We start from the raw sequence: 21245 nt of genomic DNA on the forward strand, positions 1-21245 counted from the left end.
AGTTGACGAATCATGATCGAGGCGATCAACATCTAGCAACATTTAAACTGGGTCAATGACACGACGCACCATTTTTAGATTTCCAGGTTGTCAAACATTTTGGTGAAATTGTCTTGCATGTTTTTGATTTGTGCTTGAATTCTTGCGTTCTCTGCCTTCGATGTCTTCAATGCCTTGGATGGTGGTGGTCGTGGATCCTCTTCATCCGTCATGATCTCGTCCTCGTCTTCTTCATCCGTTTCATCTTCTTCATCTTCCATGTTATCGAGATGAATCTCAGTGATGCCGGGATCCTGGTGTTTGGCGAGCTCTCTCTTGAACGTTCGGAGATACCTTTACAGCCCTTTGACGGTTCTCTTTCTGTCGTACAACTCGTCCTCCAATTCTAGTATCCGGTCATTGCGTTGCGAAAGCAGTCTCAAAACCTCATGATAGGAAGCTTTAGCCATCGAGGTAGTTTTTCTCCACTTCATTAATTTCTCTTGTGTTACAATATATTGGTCTTGTAGCTGGACAGATTGGTCTGTGTCCCCAGCTGCCACCTGCCTCAGGGTATTGTAGCTTTTCTGAAGCTCGGCATATTCCCTTTCCCGCACAGCAGAGATACCCTGAGGCTCATGGAATTTTCCTTGAGCCTCGACAAGTTTTACATTTGCAGTGTCCCGCTCCAAGACATGATCTCTCATTCTTGAAGACAACTCGGCCTTCGATCTGTAGGCGGCCTCCTGTTCCATCAACAATCAATTCATCTGAGCCTGAGCGGTATTACTTGCAAGGTTGTAGTTATCGTTGGAGCTCTGCAGCTCTTCCTCATGCTTCTGCTTTTGAGCCGAAAGCAAGCCCTTGAGCCGATCGGCCAGATTGAGACCAGACATGGGATCGAACGACGCGCCCTGCTCGGTCTCAAGTTCGCGACAAACCCCAGTGACCAGAGTCACGGCCAAATCAACCTGATCTTGAAGATGAGCATTTTTGGCGTCACTTGCCGCAGCCAGCTGACGATGCTCAGTGTCAACCCAAGCAAGCTCTTGTTTGAGCCTTTCGGTCTCCCGCTGAGCATGCTGAGCATGAGCTTTCGTCGTCTCGCTTGTCGCAGTCACCTGGCGGTTCTCAGTCTCAACCCGAGCAAGCTCTTGCTTGAGTTGTCCGTTCTCCTGCTGGGCTTCGAACAGGGCAATCTCGATTGCCGCCGCTGCCTGGCGTTGCTTTTCGGCATTCTGTCGCTCTTGGGTGAGGACAGCTTGGCTGGCGTCAGACTTCTGCACTTCCAGCTTCAGCCATTCGATAGCCGCCTGGGCAGTGGTGAGCTCAGCATTCTGTTGTTCCAGCTTCTGCTCAATCGAGACTTTCTCCTCTCGTATCTGATCGTAGGCATTCTCCATGTGATTCAGATCAAAGGACAGATCTTTCACTGGTGGAGCCATGTTGGGACAACGATGGGCGACCTTGGCATAGACTTCAGCATCGCATATCTTGATACGCCCCTGGTTGACATGTTCAACGATGATCGCTTCGCATTCTGCTTGGGTGGCCTCTCGAGTTTGTGACCTAACTCGATTCCACTCTTCCTCTAGCAGTGCTTGACATTCTGCGAAGGTGTCCTGTCGAACTTGTTCCCGAAACTGATCAACCTGGCTTTCAAAGCACTGGTTCTCGGAACTGCAGGTTTGAGTATGTCCAAGTTTGATCTTTTTCGCCAGGACCGCTTGACAGTCAGCAAAGATGGTGATCAGAGTTTCAACCCGAGCTTGCTCAACAAATCCTGCGAGTTTCTGTTCGTACTCGTTCTTCAAGCCAGCCAGTGCTTCCTGATGCTTTTGCTCAGCAAGTTGAGTGAGGGAGTTCACCTCGTGCTGGTGTTTCTCTTTCTCACTATGCAGCTGCCCTTTCACCTGGTCGATTTCGTCGTGGAGTTCGCGGTTCCGATAGACAATAGAAGCGAGATCCGAGTGGTCTGATTCAAGCACCACGGTAGTAAGATTGGCTTCGGCAAATATGAGCTTCTCCTCCATATCGCCAACCTTCTCTTCCATATCGCTGACCTTGCTCCGGGTGTAAATCAGCTCTCGGATTCTGCTTCCGAGTTCTCGGCTTGTACTTCTGAGTTGCCTTCTAAGGTCTTCGGCTTCCTGCAAATGCTCCTTCACGGACCGCTCTAGATGCTTGATCTCTCCGGAGTACTGGAATCTCATGCACTGGACAATCATAGCGTTATGTTCGCGCGTACGGGAAGTCATAGGCATCACAGGACGGGTATCGACTACAGGCTCAACAGGGGGGAAGTCTTCCTGCTTCGGTTCACCACTAAAGGAGCTGTCAGCTTGATCCTTCCTATCTTAGATTTGAACGGAGTTCAACGTACCTCTTCTCAGCAGAAGAGCGGACTTCGTCGAGCCACAGCCGGTGCAGCATGCATACGACGTGAACTCTGTGGACCCAGAGCCCACGCAGCAGGCCTCCGACGATTGGGCTGAGAGGGGCCCAGACGAAGACAGGCAAACCGGCGAGGTGGTCGAGGAACATATTCACTATTGTGACGGGATGGCAGACATGGCACTCCTGCACCACTGTGACGGGATGGTAGAGGAGGTAGACGATGAGGGCGATCAACCCCACCATTGTGACGGGATAGCGGAGAAGTGAGAAGACGAAGGTGAGCATCTCGATCATTGTGACAGGATGAGGAAATGGCTGTGACGTCCCCCACCCCCGTATAAATATCCTTTTCTGACGCCTCGTAACTTCTCTTCTTCTTACTCAACCATCTGCTGCCACCTTTGCGCTTTCCAGTATTCTCAGAAATCGTATCGCTGGCTTTATTTCGTGCTCACAAGCACTTTCAAAACGGTTTTTATCGTTTACCATTAACAACTTCACCGGCTGCCATCTCTCACATTCATTCACTTCACTTCGTTATTCCGTCCCGGACGGATGAGTATCTACGCGACCTACCCCTCCTATTTCAGCCTAATAGAGCTTTCGCCACTTGCCATCCCCATTTGGTCTCTTCTCCTTTTAGTTAAATGGCTAGGCAGCCAGGGTTGAATTGTGTTAAATTTTTCAGTCCCAAAATGGCTATTCTGAGCCTATGGTTCTTACCATATACTCACTTCCAGCCCTCATCTGTTAGATTGGCCTCAAATGACGCGTTTTGACCTAGTATTTCAGAGTACAGTGTATTTTTCATATAATCTACTTGTATGCTCCAAGCATTGTTGAAATCTACTAATAGCAGGTAGTAAGTCAGCTTGTCTCAAGCTTCCAGCAGTGTAAATATAGCATCATATTGCGACAGCTCTTCCATTCAATTATAACCTGACATTTGATGTATCTTTTAGGTACTTTCTGGGCAGAAACTAACACCTTTACCGATTAGTTTACGTTCATTAGCAACATCACAATTGTATTGCGGGAGATCATTAAGTACTATGTCCTAGTACAATTTAAGCTTTGCGGGCCGTGTGCACATGTGGGACTCAGCCGCTGTGGCAACATGATTGTTGGCTTGTACCTTTTGCACTTAAATCGCTTCAATCCCGAGGATTTCTTCACTGACACAAAAAAATTCAAACCAAAATAAAATAAAGCAGGATAAAATAAAGCAGCACAATATTCTGCTTTACCTTCAATAATTCTACTACGGCATGGGAGAAAAGCCCGTTGCTCTTTTGTTTTTCCGCAAAAATTATCAAGTTGTCTTGTTGATCCCCACTCGTCCTTGTAGGCCGGTTGTCTAGGGATATCATTTTAGTCCCTAGTCCCTAGTCCAATAACGAGTTGCTGGACACCAGTCCGATTTTTTTGCCTCCAACAGACATGACCAACAAGATACTAGTAGATGAAGGAACAAAATCTCCTTCATATATTTTTTTTCATTTACCTTGTAAATACAACCATGTTGCGATTGACAAAATAAGATCCTCATGCAAGAGCTCCCATTTCTCTTCGCCATCCACAGACACACCCGACAATCTTATTCATGTAATCAAAGAAAATATTAGGCTTGTTGCATCCGCGGGCATGCTGGATCGAGGGACACTTGATAATACAACCAATCTTCCATGAATTGATGCATTGAACAAATCTACACTATAGAATACGTCACTGCTGCAATATCTCCACGATGATCTCAATAAGGTAAAAATCCCCAATCGCATTACCGCGCCGCATCAGGAACACCATAATGTGATTTTTTTTCTGAAAAAAAAAATTCAATACGCTCTGATGGGGTCGTTTCGCGCTAGCAGGAAAACACTTAGTATTCGTCGGGTCCTTATCTACGGACATGAGTGGCGGTCTCAAGAGTCGGGATGTATAACTCGGAGCACCTCGGAGGTGATTTGCCCGGGCTCCAACATTGAATGGGACTCCAACGTACCGCTGTTTCCATCTAGTCAATAGAATATTAACTTCATATTACTATACTTCAGGTTTGAAGTCGTCAATCTCCACATGGGCGGTCCAGGCATGTACTTTCACAATTTTCGAGACTATGTAATATATGCAGCCCCACACCAAGGCAATTCTCCCTCGCTTTGTTTAATCGCTCTTAAACTGTTTATACAATTGGTTGGCTGTATTCAAGTTTGTTCAAGATGACGACTTCACGTCATTATGTAAAAAAACAAATAGACCTGAAAGCGATCGTGAGTACAAAATTGAAATTGGCGATCCCAATGACGTAGGGACCAATCAATAAATGCCTATAGAGAAGACCCGCCCGAGTGCTTACTGCAATATATGTACACAATATCGTAGACCTAGATATAGTACATAAATATCTACAGGAAGAAAGGATATTACACATGTTCCTGTAGGCACAACCTTACAACGCAGGAACTTGGGATCCGAAGCACTAAGACACTATCAATTGATGTACATAAGACCCCCGACGTCGGATGTGTGCGATTCTCCTATCAGCTTATCGGATGCCAAGAGGCGTGACTTCCCCGGCCCGCACCAAAAAACAGCCTTTTCCTCCCGAATGACTCAATTCCTTTCTTTAATCCATTCTCCTCAAGTTTTTTCGATACCCTTCAATTAATTCTCAAAAATCACACATCATGTCTAAGGGAAAGGTATGTACTCTCTCAATTGAGGTGGTTCATCGTGGTAACCACTCATACCATCCTTCTCCCTCCCCACCAGACCGCCACTTTATCCCACTTTCTGCCCTCCTATCGATTGAGTGCGCGCTCGCTGACCATGATTGTTGGAATAGGTTTGCCTTGCCTACTCCGGTGGCCTCGACACCAGCTGTATCCGTATGGAATCTATTCAATCTTGCGATTTTCGAATCCCAATTGCTGACCTGCAATTCCAGTCAAGTATCTTATTGAGGAGGGCTATGAGGTCGTCTGTTTCAGTAAGTCGCCTTTCCAAAAAAAAAAAAAAACTACTACTATCTCCAGGACATATCACTAACTCTATATCTCAGTGGCCGATGTTGGCCAAGAAGGTACAGTGGATTGCGCCTAGATCATGCGACTATTCGTTGCTAAACGACACCAACAGAGGACTTCGAGGCTGCCCGCGAGAAGGCCGTGAAGATCGGTGCTCTCAAGTGCGAGATTGTTGATCTCCGCCGTGAATTCATCGAGGAGCTTTGCTTCCCTGCTATTGCCTGCAACGCTGTCTACGAGAACGTGTACCTGCTCGGTAAGCTATGACCGTCAAATGCGAAAAGCAATTGGGCTGTCCTAACAATGGAATTTTCTAGGTACCTCTCTGGCTCGCCCTGTCATCGCCCGTGCTCAGATTGCTGTTGCCCAGGTATGCGGAATAAATGAACGCTATGAATACTTATTGGTTGTGGATTGACGTTTGTTTTCGCTTTTTTAGGCTGAGGGCTGTTTCGCCGTCTCCCACGGTTGCACTGGTAAGGGTAACGACCAGGTCCGTTTCGAGCTTGCTTTCTACGCTCTCGAGCCCAAGATCAAGGTCATTGCCCCATGGCGCGACCCTATTTTCTACGAGCGCTTCGCCGGCCGCAACGATCTCCTCGCCTACGCCGCCGAGAAGGGCATTCCCGTCACCTCAACCAAGTCCAAGCCCTGGAGCATGGACGAGAACCTGGCTCACTGCTCTTACGAGGCTGGCATCCTGGAGGACCCTGACACCACTCCTCCTACCGATATGTGGAAGTTGACCCAGGACCCCTTGACCGCCCCTGACCAGCCCGAGGACTTCACTCTCCACTTCGAGAAGGGTATCCCCGTCAAGCTGGAGTTCTCTGAGAAGGGCCAGAAGAAGACCGTCACCGACTCCGTTGACGTCTTCCTGACTGCTAACGCCATTGCCCGTCGCCACGGTGTTGGCCGCATTGATATTGTAAGCAGCAATAGGCATCGATAAACCATGGGAATTCTTGCTAACTCTTAATTAGGTTGAGAACCGTTTCATCGGTATCAAGTCTCGTGGCTGCTACGAGACCCCCGGTCTCACCTGCCTGCGCGCTGCTCACATGTGAGTTTAATTGAAAACCTTAAATGATACGGACTATGCTAATAGCTACCAGTGACCTCGAGGGGCTTGTTATGGACCGTGAGGTCCGCGCTCTGCGTGACCAGTTCGTCACCTTCAACTACTCCAAGGTCAGAATCATTTCTCACGCTCTCGTTCTACTATTTTCTCTGACCAATTTCTAGCTCCTGTACAACGGTCTGTACTTCTCCCCCGAGCGTGAGTTCCTCGAGTCTTCCATCACTGCCTCCCAGAAGTCCGTCAACGGTCAGGTCCGCTGCCGCGCTTACAAGGGCTCCGTCTCCGTCCTGGGCCGCTCCTCCGAGACCGAGAAGCTGTACGACATGACTGAGTCCAGCATGGACGAGATCGGTGACTTCTCCCCCGCCGAGACCACCGGCTTCATCACTGTGTCTGCTATCCGCCTCAAGAAGTACGGCCAGATGAAGACCGCTGCTGGTGAGAGAATGTAAGGTTTTCTCTCTCTACAAAAATTCCGGCTGCTTTTCTGTTGGGCTTGGCAAATCGGAAAGTGGAAAGCCACATGTTGATCATCCCTGGTTTTGTTTCTGAGTGATCAGGTTTACCACTCCTCACGTATATTGCAATGGCCTCCCGATTTCAATGATTGTATGATGAATTAGAAAAAAAGGATGGAAACTTCGGGAATAGTACAAAATATTTTCTTCTGTTATGTACTTAGTGTAATGAGTAAATCTTTGACGTATGTACATTTTGGTTCATGATATTTACTCCGAAGACCAGAAATATAGTTGGCGAATGCCATATGTACTAAGATGTGAGCACTACAGACTGGCATTGACCTTGGTCTTATCATTCCCTTCTTCTACTTCGTGGAATTAGCATCTGACTGCGACAGCAAAGGACTGGGAGAACATACTTTTCCACTCCTCCAGAGCAGCCGCTTCGGCGTCCCAGCCCCACAGAAACTTCTGAGTTTCACGATCAGTCCATTTATCGGGGTTAGAACCGCTTGCTGCTGCTCGGAACTGCTTGTCACGCGCGATCTGCTCAGGCCCGTCGGGAAAGTGCAATGTGACACGATTCTCAGATCCGGACTGCTGGACAGTTTCCGCACGCTCCTTCCGAGATCTTTCATAGACCTGCAATGCGGTTGGAATTTCACGACGGGAGGAGATGTTCGACAAAAGAACGCCCAATGCCGCAGCGTCCTCGACCGCTTGCGCAGAGCCCTGGGCAACATACGGTCTAGTATTGATTAGCGTTGTACGGCCAAGAGAGTACAGAATCGACGTACAGCATCGGGTGACATGCATCACCAATCATGGCCACAGATCCCCGGATCCAAGTTTTGAGGGGGCGATGCAAACACAACTTCCATTCGAGGACCTCGTCATCATCCACTAAGTCGATCAGCTTCTTCACCTTCCGATCCCATCCTTGGTAGTTGTCCACCATGGCTTGCTTGGAGCCCCTTGTGGTCCAAGATTCTTCGACCTCTTGGCGATCTGGGTGCAAGAGAACGACGTTGTACAGCTCGTGATTACGAATGGGGTACGCGATAATGTGGCGCGAGGGTCCCAGCCATCGCGTTGCTTGCGGTTCATCAATAAGTTCTTTCAGTTCGGGATCCTTCTCCATTACCTCACGAGGAAGCAATATCCTGTATGCTGCATCGCCGGTCGGAATAGCCTTCATCGAATAATCGTTCAAAAGATGACCTCGAATAGTCGACTTTATACCATCAGCAGCAATGATAATATCGCCACAGACGACCGTGCCGTCAGCTAGTGTGACTGATGCAGGACTGAACTCAACCCCAGTCACCATCGAGTTCTCTCGCAGTCCCACATTATCCAATGCCAATGCCCTGTCAATCAAAGCGTTATGCAAATCTGCTCGGTGGATGACTGTTTGCTGTCCAAAGGTCTTGTTCACAGGCATAGTAGCCAAAAGGGCGCCATCTTGCCACCTTCGAACATGAATATGTTCCAAAGCGACATCCTGGGCATGGATCAAGTCAGAAACGCCCCACCCTGGTGCTCGTCAGCAATTACCCCATCTCTATCCAGAGAAGATAAGTCTAGAAGAACTCACGGTCAAACAGTCGCAGCATATTCGGTGACACTTGAATACCAGCACCAACCTCCATGAGCTATAGAAACCATTGGTTAGGAAATTGATACTACCAAGAAGTTTCTAGGCTTCCATCAAGCATACCTTCGGTGCAGCCTCAAGAATTTGGACACGGTGACCTCGCAAGCCTAATGTCAAGGCTGCTGCCATGCCGCCAATACCTGGAAAAAGTTAGTTTCGTCATTAGGTATGACCATCGGCCATGTTTCAATGCAAGTAAACTATACCAGCTCTGTGCAACGTTAGCAATCCTTGTCTATACTTTCATCAATGGGAAACAGTCATACCCGACAACGACCACGTCCAAAGGCACATTTGCCTGTGGCAAAGCCATGATGACCAAAATGTATAATGAAAATTTTCCAAAAGATCTCGCTCAATTCGCAATGCAAATGCAAAATGCAAAGAGATGTTAAAATGGACAGAGTAATGAGAAGCTTGCTAAAGACAGTCTGGATATTTGAAATGGGCAGCTTTTTCAGAAAATTACGACTCAGATCAGTTCTCCGAACGGTTGCCGTCCCACCCGTGCCACAGGTACCTTATCTACCGGAAATATAAGATGTCTTCCAAATCTAAGAATTTATGTCTAAGAACGATAATCTTACCCCTTGGGGCGTGTTACGTCGATCGGCCACTCGAGAGCCACTCTATCCTTCTCCACAGGCCGGGGTACGCAGGGAAGGAGTTGCAACGCGATGTAGTCTGACCTACATGATTGCTCCCATCCTAATTTTACTCGGCTTCGGTCCCAGTGGCCAAAAATGACATGAAATTTAGCGGCTCGTTTGCGGGGCTAAACGGGCCACGCGAATAAAATGCGAGCCAGCCGGGGTTATTCCGACATCGTCCAAGACTACGCAACACATTTTTCATAGGATAATCTGCCCTTGATCCCTACTTCTCATAGCCTAACAGCTTCATTGTGTGAACAAGAAGTCCTCGTATTCATCTCTATTCCATTTTTCTTCATTTCGTGGCGTGCACTCTCAAATCCGAAATGGATATCTAGCTCGGCAATAGAGCGATCGGAGCGCGGGCTCCACATCGATTGGTCGTTTCACTTTTTTTTCTGGAGAATAGAACAAGCTACCCGGCTTTTCTTCCAACTTTTATCTGCCGAAACATCGCCAACTACAGCAATTATTGTAAGCTGGTCTCCGCAATGTGCACACTCCAATGGGTCATAGGTTTTGCGTCTTCATGTCGGTGCTTGCAGACCCACGCCCTACCGCGGTCAGTGCGGTAGCTTCGGTCAACGTTGATCTTGTGACATGCATGTCTGATCTCAATTAAATTTCACGGCAAATTCTTGTGTCAATTACTGCCGATTAAACGTTGTACAGGATCTGGGGTTGTTTCAAATCTGGAGCCTTCGAATTGACTTTAGTACGCGTGTATGTTGAATTTAGAAATTTATAGACTAGTATGCAGATTCTACTTAAGCTTGCCTATGGCAAAAAATCAATCATCTAGTAAGTATACTGGTAGTATCTAGCATTGACAAATTCAAATGTTCTATTTGGGAATTCTATGCATCCCTTTGTTCCTACTTTTTCACATATCTTTATCTTTTAATCCTTGCTTGCCAAGTAACTGCTTCCAAATACTTGAATCCGTTAAGCACAGACCTCACCCGTACATGAAAAGCTTCCATTTAAAGGAACTATAGCAGAGTGACTCGATGCACTGCCCATCGCCCAGCACGGCCTAGACTCCACATCGCATTATCCCCCCACATGAAGGAGTGATCCTCCTACCTATGGACATGACCATTCGGCTGAGATAGAACGCATCTATTGCCGGAGTATACTGTATTTGACTATATACTTGTTTTTAGTTCTTTCTTCTACCATATTAATATTCAAAGGCAGAAGCAATCATCCAAGTAAGTCTTTCGCGCGATCGCCGCCAGCAAATCATTTCCGAAGAGGATCCATGTCCGTTTCTGCAGGGTGCTGTGATATCGACTCATCCAACCTTGTGACCAATCGTCATATTGTACTTGGCCTTAAGATGATAGCGACTTTTGATCTTCGCTCTCAACGGTGTCATAAATCTCCGAGATGTTAGAAGTGGTTCGTCATCTGGGTTGAATTGACCTCTTGACATTGACGCGGAGTCACACGGGATAATCCCTGACGATCATATCAGTTCACCGAGACATTCCAAGCTGGCATAGACGTGGCCGAAACTTGAAAATCTGTTAGATTGATGACCAAACCCACGCCAGTGCTGCGCCTTGTGCTCATTCTGAACGTTGTGAATATAAGAACCAGGTGCGCAGCGATGTATTCCAAATGCCGCTGAACTCATCTACCACACTCAACAGTTCCATGGATGCAAAGACCACATCGTCTCCACAGTCTCATTCGAAAAATGAATTTAATTGCAGTGCAACGATTGAAGATTGTGATTAAATTATCTGTCAGGACTCTCGTGTTCACGACGATGAAAGGCCCACCCATTCCTTTGAAAATGTTCTCAGCGGGACTAAGCAAACCTTGTTTCGGATCAATATTATCAGTAGATCTAAACCCACAACTAACCGCTCAAAGGATAAAAGGCGGAGCTTAGCTCTATACTTTATCATGATCATCTTTGATTAGCGCTGGCAGGCTTGACCCTTCCGTGTATATCCCGTTCTCCACTGCAAAGCTTCCTTCGTGGATACATCCACAGACGGGCGGCATGTTCGGCTCATCCTGGACCTTTTAACTCCGGTGTGGTTCCACTAGCATCAAGAGACATTGAATCTTTTAGAGAATTCATCAAGATCCGACGGTGCAAACATTGAGCAGGAAAAGACGTGGCCTTATTTCTGTGGAGATCGTACTCGAAAGAATTGACTTGACTTGACTTGATTTCAGTTTTGTTGCAGTGCTTCGGTACTTGGTCTAATGTCCTCTCTGCACAATTGATTTCAACTAGTTTCTAGGATACTTATTACTTCTTCCCTTGGTTCAAGACTACTTATTGGGCATCATCAGTTATTGAATCCTGCAAGAGTTGACTCGCTCATATAACCAGACCTTACTGTAAGTTCCAGGTACAGGTGGAAGGGTTTCACAGAATCATCTGTGCATTTATTACCCGATCCTGACTACGAAGCCATTGTATCGACATCGGAGACTCCCTGAATACTTTCAACTTAGGAGCATATCTTTCTGCTTACTTAAAGTGTGTAACAACGGACGAGTATACAAGTGAGTTGTCTTCCCGGACAAATTGATCAAGTCTATGTGCACCTCGAGCAATAAACCATCAACTATCAGAAGATTTAGAGCATTGTGAGAATGAATAGCCTTCCGGATCGACTCAAAGCGAGACAGTCAAGAAGATAGAGTTGCTCAGAACATGTAAATTGCTCTCAAAACTTGATGTCTTTCATAGCCTAGAATACGAAGGAATGGGAAACAGTTTGATGTTAGGGACGTATGTTCGTGAATTAGTACGTAGGCATCACCTTGCATGATATAACGCGCGAAGTAGGACGGGTATACTAGATATGGGCTAAATGGAACCTACCTGTGCTCTGTTTCATTTGCTACTGGCGGGTGAAGGATCGTTCTTAGAGCAGTAGAGCTTGAAGCTAGATGGGACTTTTGTTGCGCGTGTTCCGGCACAGAAGTTCGTGTCATAAATTTTTGATTGGGGAGACCGCAAGGGATGGATGCGACATGAAGAATAGATATCGTTGGTGTTCATTTGAAAAGCTACACATGAATTCAGACGATTAATATCAAAGAATTGAATTATCTTTTGTTTTATCTTTGGCGTATATATAATTGAATCAAACCGCCAAACACCATAAGAATGTAATAAATGAAAAGTAAGAATCCAGAACGCCATGGATGCGCATGCCACATATCCAACACAAATGACAATAAAAATAAAAATAAACAGGCTCACATCAGACCGATGATCAGTCCGGCGGGACGTATGTTCAGAAGTAGAGCTAGTGCAGAAAGAGGTCGTTATGATGGTCAAGTAGGAGTATGAAGGGGCAACTGTGTACAATAATGTAAAGGTCGTCGAGACCATCTGTCGTATGTGAATGTGAGGGGAGGTGGGTTGAAGAAATCCTAGTCCTGGGGAAATATCTGTATGCTATCAAGGAGTAAACATGAGACGTAAGCGGCTGGGGCCCTTCTTTTTCTTCTCTTTCGGGCGTCTCTCCCTTTCTGATATGTGGGAGTTCGCCTTTGAAGGCGCTCTGCTCGGCGCTTTACTTCGCGATCTGCTTGATGATCTGCTTGGAGCTTGACTAGGTGCTCGAGAAGGTGCTCGACTGGGTGCCCTACTTGAAGACCTTACTTGTTCCTTCGGGGCCCTGGAGAAGAAGCTAGCTGAGCTCCTGGGAGGGGCCTGTGACTTTGATTCACGTTTTGAGTGGCCCGAGGGCGCATTTGTTCGAGGTCTAGATGTGCGGGAGCGACGAGAGCGACGAGATGTAGCGACCGAACCATCATCACTGAATTTGAACCGAGGATCTCTTTCCATTCGAGCGGTAGTCACATCGATCCCAGACAACGCAGCAGCGCGAGGGGTAATGAATTCTCCATCGACAGATGTGCCCAAGCTGTCAGCTTCGACATCAGCCACGCCGCGTCTCCACATTTCAACCCGACTAAGAGATTGCACATTCAATTCCATCATGTCCTCCATTTCTTCTTCTTCGGCCGGCTCTTGGATTTCAACATCCTCCGCCTCGTTGGTGTTGCCAGTGACGCCTGCCTGAATCCTTTTGATAATCTTGTATCCACCAAACATGACAACTGTCGCTCCCAGCCCGACTCCGGCGGCGATGAGGAATTGGGGGCTCGCAAGTAGTGCCCAAACTGCGGGGGCAGCCGCTTTGAGCGCAGTTAAAGCTGTGGGGGCCATTTTGGTGGCGATGTTGCTGATCTCTGCAAGGGTGAGAGCGACAGCGGCCATGGCGTCGGGGTTTTTTTGTAGATGGGCGATTGTAGCGGTTGCACTATGTTGAACACAGTGTGCCTCTTGTAGAAGCCATTGTGCACGGTCAACCAGACCGTCCAGCTGTTTTTGATCCGTAACATTTTCTATCTGAGGCGGAGGAGGACTGTATTTTGCTAGAGCGACCGGATGAGCTTCCCCGTATGCTAAATCCATGTCGATGTGTGCATCTGATTTGGAGCGAGCAGTTTGTGGTCGTGGAGCGGCCTCACGAACAACAAGGTCATGGTGAGTATGTCGGCGAGGAAGATCGGATGGTGGATCATAAAGTGACTTCGGTCGCTCAACGCCCGAATGTAAGTCCTGCTCATATCGAGAACGGGAGCGATGATGGCTAGAATGATGTCGTGACCTCGAGGCACGACTTCGCCGGGATGGTGCTACCGATGGTGCATCGTCAATCTGGTAAGTGGCAAGAGCCTGGAGGGCCTGCTGCTCTGCAACCTTGGCACTGCGTTCTGAATCAAAATGGGCCTTGCGCTCACGATATGCAGCTTTGGCATGACTGAAGACTCCGAAAAGTTGTTTACTCTGCGGCAAGTGGTGTCAGGATAACTATGTATTCGCTCATTTGAATTTGGGCTAGTTTACCGTGCTAACAACCTTGCCGGACTTGTCAATCACAGCGATCGTCTGGCCGAGCGGCGCCATCGGGAATGATAGTCGACGACAACGGCCGTGGTAGGTCACCTCATTCGAGGGTTTTCTTTATTTGTTGGCGGATCAACAGTGGGAAAAAGAAGCGGTGTAGGTCAAGCGCTAGCAATCCTACCCGATTGATTCCTAACAAGATATCAAAAGTAATAAAATGAGAAAAAGAACCCGAGAACGAAGTATATAATCGAGTCATATAATGGAGGGGGGGGAAATTGGGTTTCTTGTTTTTAGGCCATATGGAAATGCCCAAGATGATTAAGCTGATCCTTTTTTAGAACCCGAACGTGAAAGAGAGAGATCGACGGTCAAACCCGATTGAATTTCCAGGGTCATGTTACTTTATGACAGGGTAGAGAGGTGAAGCAGGAAAACAGGGGAGGCTGGGGTTATGGCATCAGCGCGCATATTGGGCAGAGTAGCAGCGGAGTACGGTAGGGAGTGCCGAGTAGCTGCAGCTAGTTCATCTATAGGGCAGAATAAGGCAGAATAGTACGTTGGGTTGCCAGTGATGCAGGCAAAAGACAGACATGAATCCTTATTTTTTTCGATTGGCAGCCCCCTTCATCACACCCGCGACACGAGCATTGGGCGCAAAGACCGCGTTGGTGGAGACTGACGGTTTGTTGTCCGACCGTGATTGATCCGTCTGAAGGAAATTCCTTCCCCAGTGGCTCTTGCATGGAGAAAATCGGCTAGGCTACAGTTGCATGGGTCTCGGCGGCTGAAGGGAAATCACATTTTGATTACGCTGATATGATTCCGACAAAGAGGCGGTGACCTGCTGTCTGTGATTGGAGGATAAAGAGCGTGTGATATTAATTGTTAGTCACTGACTGCTCCGTCTGCTCCATCTGCTCCAAACACAATCAAATCACAGTCAAAAGAGTTACCGCCACTGTGGCTGGTGTATCACTGCAGCCACACTCTGTGGCGGTGCGTCTGGCCACAGCTGCATTTTGCATCTGTAGGTACATTGCAAGGTTGTGCAGGTGGCTTTCGGGGCTCGAGAGTCTAATTACGTGTTTCCGATTACTCCGAGCTGCTAAGGCTGAACCAGGATTGAAAAGGAGACGATGGCGATGAAATTGTACGAGATGGTAGAATGTCTGTGATACATAACCAACGGACTGAGGTACGGTCGACATCGCCTGCTTAGCAGTACAGTAAGTACCAAATAGAAGGATAACTGCAGGATGGCCGGGAAGCGGTATAGATAAGTCCCAGTTTACAATTGCAAATAGAGAAAGAAAAGCAGAAAATGGCGAAAGCGGCAAGAATGAAATCTTCATGAATCTTTCAACTGGCGGTCCTTTGTACTTGATACCAAACGCCTCCTAGATGTATCATCTCCCCCTAGTAATCAAACCCATCTAGATTGTGGTCTTCCTTCCTATCGGTTTTAGGCTTTATCTCTGTCTCTTGCATATATCGACGTGGTCGATCAATTCAAGTTTCGGTGTGAATTCGATCTTCTAATTCTCCGTTCTGTTCATTCAAGTTCATGTCTTCCTTTCTGGTCCTCGATGTCCAAATTGACTCGATTCTGTTTCTACTATTCCCCTCCTTTATTTAAACCATGGCCGTGCTCGACTATCGATCACAGCCTCCGTTAGCCCGACTACAATGGGAACCGAGGTACGTTAATGAATATTATCTGGACATTATGGATTTATCATGATGTTCAAGTTCTCTTCAACTTTATTTTGTTCAATTCGGTCAGCCACGCGGGAGATATATTACTCTATCTGCGACCGTATGCAATGACATCTTCGGAACCTCGCAGCTGACTAGAACGATGACAAACCCCTTTTTTAGACCTATCTGTTGCTGGAACCATAAATATTATTCTTATACAAGGGGTGGTGAGTCGAATACTTGATCGATGGTGCAATGTTTTGGCCCAGGGGGGATTTTCTTAGGATTCCCGCACCGCCATTTCTCCCGATGATTCATTTCGCCCCTTTTATAATTCGTTGTCGTCACCTTCTGTCTATTACTCTCTGTTTTTCTTTTACTCTTCTTTCCTATCGTTTTTGGTTCTTCTCGGTGATCAATTTACACAGTTGTAGATGGTCAAGTAAATCTGCAGTTCCAGGGAATCGTTTCTCGGGTGGATCCAATCATCCGACCGCGGGAGATCTGGCCTCCACACAACCTCCCTTGAAATTAATCAGGAAAAAAAATATAGCACGGTTGGCTGACTGAAGACCACGACATGGATATAGTGGATTCAGGAAGTACCTCCGAAGTGGAGGACCAATCCAAGACATGGGGATCCGACGTACGGTCGCTGGTCCAGGGTAATGATGCGACCAACGCCCATCCGCCCACTGATTGCGGGATCGGCCATCGCGTGCTGGCTAGTCGCTCGGTCCTCGCTTTAGTTATAGATGAGGAGTGCGTCTTCGCTGGTCTTCAAGGCGGAGACATTGTGGTAAGTTGCATTGATCTACTGGAATAATTTTCCCCCAGGGTCCTTCGTTGTGATCGCTTGGCTGGTTCATCATTTTGAAGTTCGGGAACTGACTCATATTCTACAGGCCTGGTCGCTAGAGACCTATGAATTGGTTCTATCAGTCCATGCGCACAAAGAGAGCGTTCTGGGACTCTATTTATCCAATGATGGAACGCTACTATTCTCTACTGGTGGCGACTCTATGATCAATGTAAGTATCCAATGTGTGTAAAATGCTCAAAGCCACCCCCCACTCATCGGCCGGCTATAGGTGTGGTCGACAAGAACATTTGAACGACTCTATCAGATCTACCCCTTTCATGATGTGGGTGATATTTTTACGGTGGTATATTCCGCCAGTAACCGAACCATCTACTGTGGTGCACAAAACACTAGCATTCAGTGGTGTGATCTATCGGAAGAGAGCTCGGGCCTGAGTCAAACATCAGCAGCCCACCCATCGAAGAGAACTCATCGTTTCTTTGACTCTAGAGGTCCGGATGGATCGCTCGCCCCACGATCATCCGATGGGGCCCACGTGGTCCCCGACGGTGGTCGGGTATTGACCTTCAAACGCGACCACCACAAGCTATTTGCTCATCATGGTTATGTCTATACCATGCTCTTGGTAAAGGGGCTCATTGAGTCAGCCCCATCAGAGGAAGCTTTGCTGACAGGTGCTGGTGACGGCGCCGTGAAACTATGGCGTCTCGGCCAAGAACCCGGAGCAACACCCACTCAGATCGCTAAGTTACAGAATGGAGACTCTGTACTCTCCATTGCTGTTGAGGGCTCATTGCTCTACTGTGGTCTTGCAGGTGGCGCTTTGAACATTTGGAACTTAGACTCTCAGCAACTCGTGAAGCGGATTGTGTCCCACACTGGTGATCTCTGGGCAGTCCATGTGATTCAAGGCGTTGCTATCTGCGGTGACGCAACGGGAACAGTAAAGGTATGTTGAATTATATCCTTCTTAATTTTTTATCGCAATGGCTAACTGGCATAGAAATTCAACTCGCGCTTTGAAGAAGTCGGTGGATGGGTTGCCCACGAAGGCACCATGCTTGCATCTGCGGCTGGCCGAGTCAAAGATCGACAAATCTACGCTACTGGTGGCAATGACAACTCGGTTGGTATTTGGGACTTGACAGAGTTCTTTTTGACTCAGGAGGAGCTGCCTCCTATCAGCAACGGTATATTCCCAAGGCCCTACAACTATTATCCATGACAGTCGCAATTCTAACACTATGTAGATGAAATGGTGAACAGCCTTGCCAAGTTTGTTTCATTCAAAACAATCTCTTCAAGCCCGAAGTTCAAGGGTGAATGCAACCAAGGCGCCGCTTTCCTCCGTCGTCACTGCAACTATCTTGGAGCGAAGACCAAGCTTTTAACCACCGGCGACGACACCAATCCTGTTGTCTATGCTCGATTCAACGCTACTTCAACGGATAAAGTGGACAAGACAATTCTCTTCTATGGTCACTATGATGTTGTGGGAGCTGACACAAATCGCCCCAAGTGGAAGTCGGACCCCTACCAACTTACTTCCATCAATGGATTCCTCTATGGTCGAGGTGTTTCCGACAACAAGGGTCCGATTCTCGCCTCCCTATATGCCGCTGCCGATCTTGCGCGAACAAAGTCACTCCGCTGCAACGTGGTGTTCATCATTGAGGGCGAAGAGGAATCAGGATCACAGGGATTTCATCAAACCGTGCGAGAGCATAAGGACGAGATTGGACCTGTAGACTGGATTTTACTAGCCAACAGTTATTGGTTGGATGACTACAACCCATGTCTGACATATGGTCTTCGCGGTGTCGTGCATGCCAATTTGGTTGTGTCAAGCGACTACCCTGACCTTCACAGTGGTATTGACGGCAGTGCTTTACTTGATGAACCTGTTAAGGATCTGTCGTTATTGGTCTCTACCTTGGCCGGTCGGAAAGGTCGCATCAACCTGCCTGGCTTCCACGACACTGTCCGCCCTATCACAGACGCCGAGCAGAAGAGATTTGAAGCCATCGCAGATATCCTGCTCCCTCAGCACCCGGAAATCCAGAACCGACAAGCACTAGTTGAATCCCTGATGTATCGCTGGCGCGAACCATCTTTGACCATCCACTCGATAGAAGTACCGGGGAGCAAGAATGCAACCACTACCATCGCTGGACGCGCAAAGGCTAGCGTTTCCATTCGTATAGTCCCAGATCAACAAGCGGATGACGTCGCCGCAGACCTCACTGCCTTCGCACAGGAACAATTTGCACTTCTAGAGTCACAGAACGATCTTACCGTCGAGATTACCGGAAAGTCAGACGCATGGCTCGGTGACCCCGATAACGAAATCTTCGCCACCCTCTCCGAAGCAATTTCTGCAGCATGGACTCCAAACCAACAAGAATCCAAGCACCAATACCCACCTGTCATCCAACACTCAAGCGGGCGCGGACCCTCAGCCACCAAGCTGTCAGCTACATCCGGTCCTGTTCTCACTCGCAAGGACTCCTCAGACAGTCTAGCTTCACGCGTTGACCGCGTAATCACTTCAACAACCACCTCATCGGCAGGTAAAGCCGCTGCCCGCAAGCGATCTTTGCAATCTGCCACCGTCCCAACATCATCTACTCTCACTCGAACGGCTTCAACACCCGACATTTCTTCCACTCTGCCAATTAGAGCTAAATCTGACTCCGAGCCAGAGGAACCAAGCTCAAGCATCCCTCCTACGGAGACATCCACCGTTGCAACCGTGAAGCCAATTTTCATCCGTGAAGGTGGGTCTATCCCGACCATTCGTTTTCTCGAGAAGGTCTTCTCAGCACCAGCTGCCAACTTGCCTTGTGGACAAGCTAGTGACAATGCGCACTTGGACAATGAGCGCATGCGCGTGGAGAACCTATATAAGAGCAGAGAGATCTTCCGATACGTCTTTGCTCATTTGGTTGACAAAACATAAACTGGCGCATGGGTTTCTTTGCTATTTTTAGGTATTTTGTAAACTATGCATTTGGTAGCATTATCCCCAGAAATTTTAAAGAATTTATTCTTTTTTCTAACTCCCTACTTAACATCAAGACATTAACTCTGTGCTTTCCCAACATTCAATTTTTATTTCCAAGAATGCAATCAGTCTATCTAAATGATAAGACGCAAACTACCCACAGACCAGGAAAAGCCCCCCCTCGTCAGGACCCTAGTCCTACTCATCTCTCTGCGCAACAACAACCCCCAGATTAACCAACGGCAAAGCTTCCACAGCATGCTCTTCAAACTGCTGAACAAGCTTTTCAACCTCTCCATCAGCTTCCTCTTCACTCTTGACCTCTCCCAAAACAAGCAATGATCTTTTCACCAGTATCCGAATGATACCACCGACCCATTTCCTTGCTTCATCATGTAAATGCTCCTTCCCAACTGTAGTAAGCCTTACAATCTGGGACTCTCTAAACCCTCCCTTTGACACCTCTTCGAAGACATGCCGTGGGGCGTAGATAGAGAATCCGACCTTCTCCATTCCTCTGATGACCACAGAACGCAGATAGGTTATAAGCGGGTATTCTGGAGTTTGGTCTGTGCAGAAAGCTAAGGTATCTACCTCTTCCCATTGGATGTATCCCTTTGGTTCTATAATAAGGATGTTAATTAGCATATGTCTCATCAGTGGCTCCGTGTATTTTTTGGAGCTCTTTTCTTTTGTCTGGGGCACGACATACTGAGAAGATCCCTTGCATTCCTCAGCACGATTGCATAATCTTCTTTTTTGATACCAGCTACCAGAAGTCGAATATGTACTAAATCATAGCGACCTTGATGTTCGGCGGGGTATTTATTCAGTGCATCGTGCGCGGTAAGCGGGATCGGTCGTTTGCCTGAGACTATAATCTCGGCTCCGGGGGGAAACTGAGCGGATGAGATGTCGAAGCCATGTAGGTCGAGGGGTTTGGTGGTTGGGAGTATATGGGCGAGTTCTTCGAGACAGATACTGTAGCATACGTTAGCTAATGACTAATCCTCGAACCTGTACTGAGTAGCTTTTGTTGTAGGAGTTGTATTGAGATTTTGTATATCGCTTTCAGAGGAAGGCAACGTACCCAGTTCCAGTACCGATATCTGCTACTGCAGCGATATTACCTGTGGGTATTGCTAGGTGAATCAACCGATCATCTGAGACTGCGAGTAAGAAGCGGTGTTGTTTGTTCAAACTAAGATGTGAGGATTAGTTATCAGGTTATCATGGAGAATACCAGTTCCACCATAGAGAGCAGGCTATCGATGAACAAGAAACTCAAGGAAAGAAGAAGAAAAGTACTTACCGCTCTGTTTCTTCTTTATCTCGCCCAAGAAAGTAGATGTCCTTAGCTGGGCTTTCCATTTTGATTGCTTTGAATGATGATGATGATGGAGAGGGGATATAAAGAGAGAACTATATCTCGATTAGGATGAGAGTAAGTCTTGAAGATAAGAGACCCACGACGCGAAACATTCAAAGAGGACCCAGTTATATCAATCGGCCCTACTCACCGTGAGCTCACTTCACACCGGTCCCTATTAGAATGTTGTGATTAAC

General features: G+C 47.5%; 7 protein-coding genes across 7 annotated transcripts; 2 read left to right on the forward strand and 5 right to left on the reverse strand.

The window, feature by feature from the left end:
• Positions 1-74: 74 nt before the first annotated feature.
• N7478_009987 (uncharacterized protein) lies at positions 75-686 on the reverse strand (the record flags this gene model as incomplete). Its single annotated transcript, XM_056926201.1, has 2 exons — positions 75-312; positions 370-686. 2 exons carry the CDS (start codon positions 684-686, stop codon positions 75-77), a joined length of 555 nt encoding a protein of 184 aa, XP_056775571.1.
• Positions 687-740: 54 nt separating this feature from the next.
• Positions 741-2670, reverse strand: N7478_009988 (uncharacterized protein; the record flags this gene model as incomplete). The annotated part of the gene is made up of 2 exons (XM_056926202.1): positions 741-2304; positions 2363-2670. The coding sequence occupies 2 exons, from the start codon at positions 2668-2670 to the stop codon at positions 741-743; spliced, it is 1872 nt and encodes a 623-aa protein (XP_056775572.1).
• A 2393-nt stretch (positions 2671-5063) lies between these two features.
• Positions 5064-6935, forward strand: N7478_009989 (argininosuccinate synthase; the record flags this gene model as incomplete). Its single annotated transcript, XM_056926203.1, has 10 exons — positions 5064-5078; positions 5222-5264; positions 5324-5365; positions 5438-5458; positions 5515-5658; positions 5720-5772; positions 5842-6330; positions 6386-6465; positions 6518-6593; positions 6648-6935. The coding sequence occupies 10 exons, from the start codon at positions 5064-5066 to the stop codon at positions 6933-6935; spliced, it is 1251 nt and encodes a 416-aa protein (XP_056775573.1).
• A 387-nt stretch (positions 6936-7322) lies between these two features.
• N7478_009990 (putative salicylate hydroxylase) lies at positions 7323-8914 on the reverse strand (the record flags this gene model as incomplete). The annotated part of the gene is made up of 5 exons (XM_056926204.1): positions 7323-7692; positions 7742-8480; positions 8542-8599; positions 8665-8741; positions 8860-8914. 5 exons carry the CDS (start codon positions 8912-8914, stop codon positions 7323-7325), a joined length of 1299 nt encoding a protein of 432 aa, XP_056775574.1.
• Positions 8915-12693: 3779 nt separating this feature from the next.
• On the reverse strand, positions 12694-14211 carry N7478_009991 (uncharacterized protein; the record flags this gene model as incomplete). The annotated part of the gene is made up of 2 exons (XM_056926205.1): positions 12694-14091; positions 14152-14211. The coding sequence occupies 2 exons, from the start codon at positions 14209-14211 to the stop codon at positions 12694-12696; spliced, it is 1458 nt and encodes a 485-aa protein (XP_056775575.1).
• Positions 14212-16432: 2221 nt separating this feature from the next.
• On the forward strand, positions 16433-19634 carry N7478_009992 (glutamine amidotransferase subunit DUG2; the record flags this gene model as incomplete). The annotated part of the gene is made up of 5 exons (XM_056926206.1): positions 16433-16651; positions 16758-16883; positions 16944-17624; positions 17679-17865; positions 17926-19634. The coding sequence occupies 5 exons, from the start codon at positions 16433-16435 to the stop codon at positions 19632-19634; spliced, it is 2922 nt and encodes a 973-aa protein (XP_056775576.1).
• A 243-nt stretch (positions 19635-19877) lies between these two features.
• On the reverse strand, positions 19878-21050 carry N7478_009993 (putative LaeA-like methyltransferase; the record flags this gene model as incomplete). Its single annotated transcript, XM_056926207.1, has 4 exons — positions 19878-20302; positions 20392-20660; positions 20770-20880; positions 20992-21050. The coding sequence occupies 4 exons, from the start codon at positions 21048-21050 to the stop codon at positions 19878-19880; spliced, it is 864 nt and encodes a 287-aa protein (XP_056775577.1).
• Positions 21051-21245: the final 195 nt, after the last annotated feature.

This window comes from Penicillium angulare (genome assembly GCF_028827245.1).
Source record: "Penicillium angulare strain IBT 27051 chromosome Unknown utg000007l_segment0_segment0, whole genome shotgun sequence".
In the NCBI taxonomy this organism is placed as follows: Eukaryota; Fungi; Ascomycota; class Eurotiomycetes; order Eurotiales; family Aspergillaceae; genus Penicillium; species Penicillium angulare.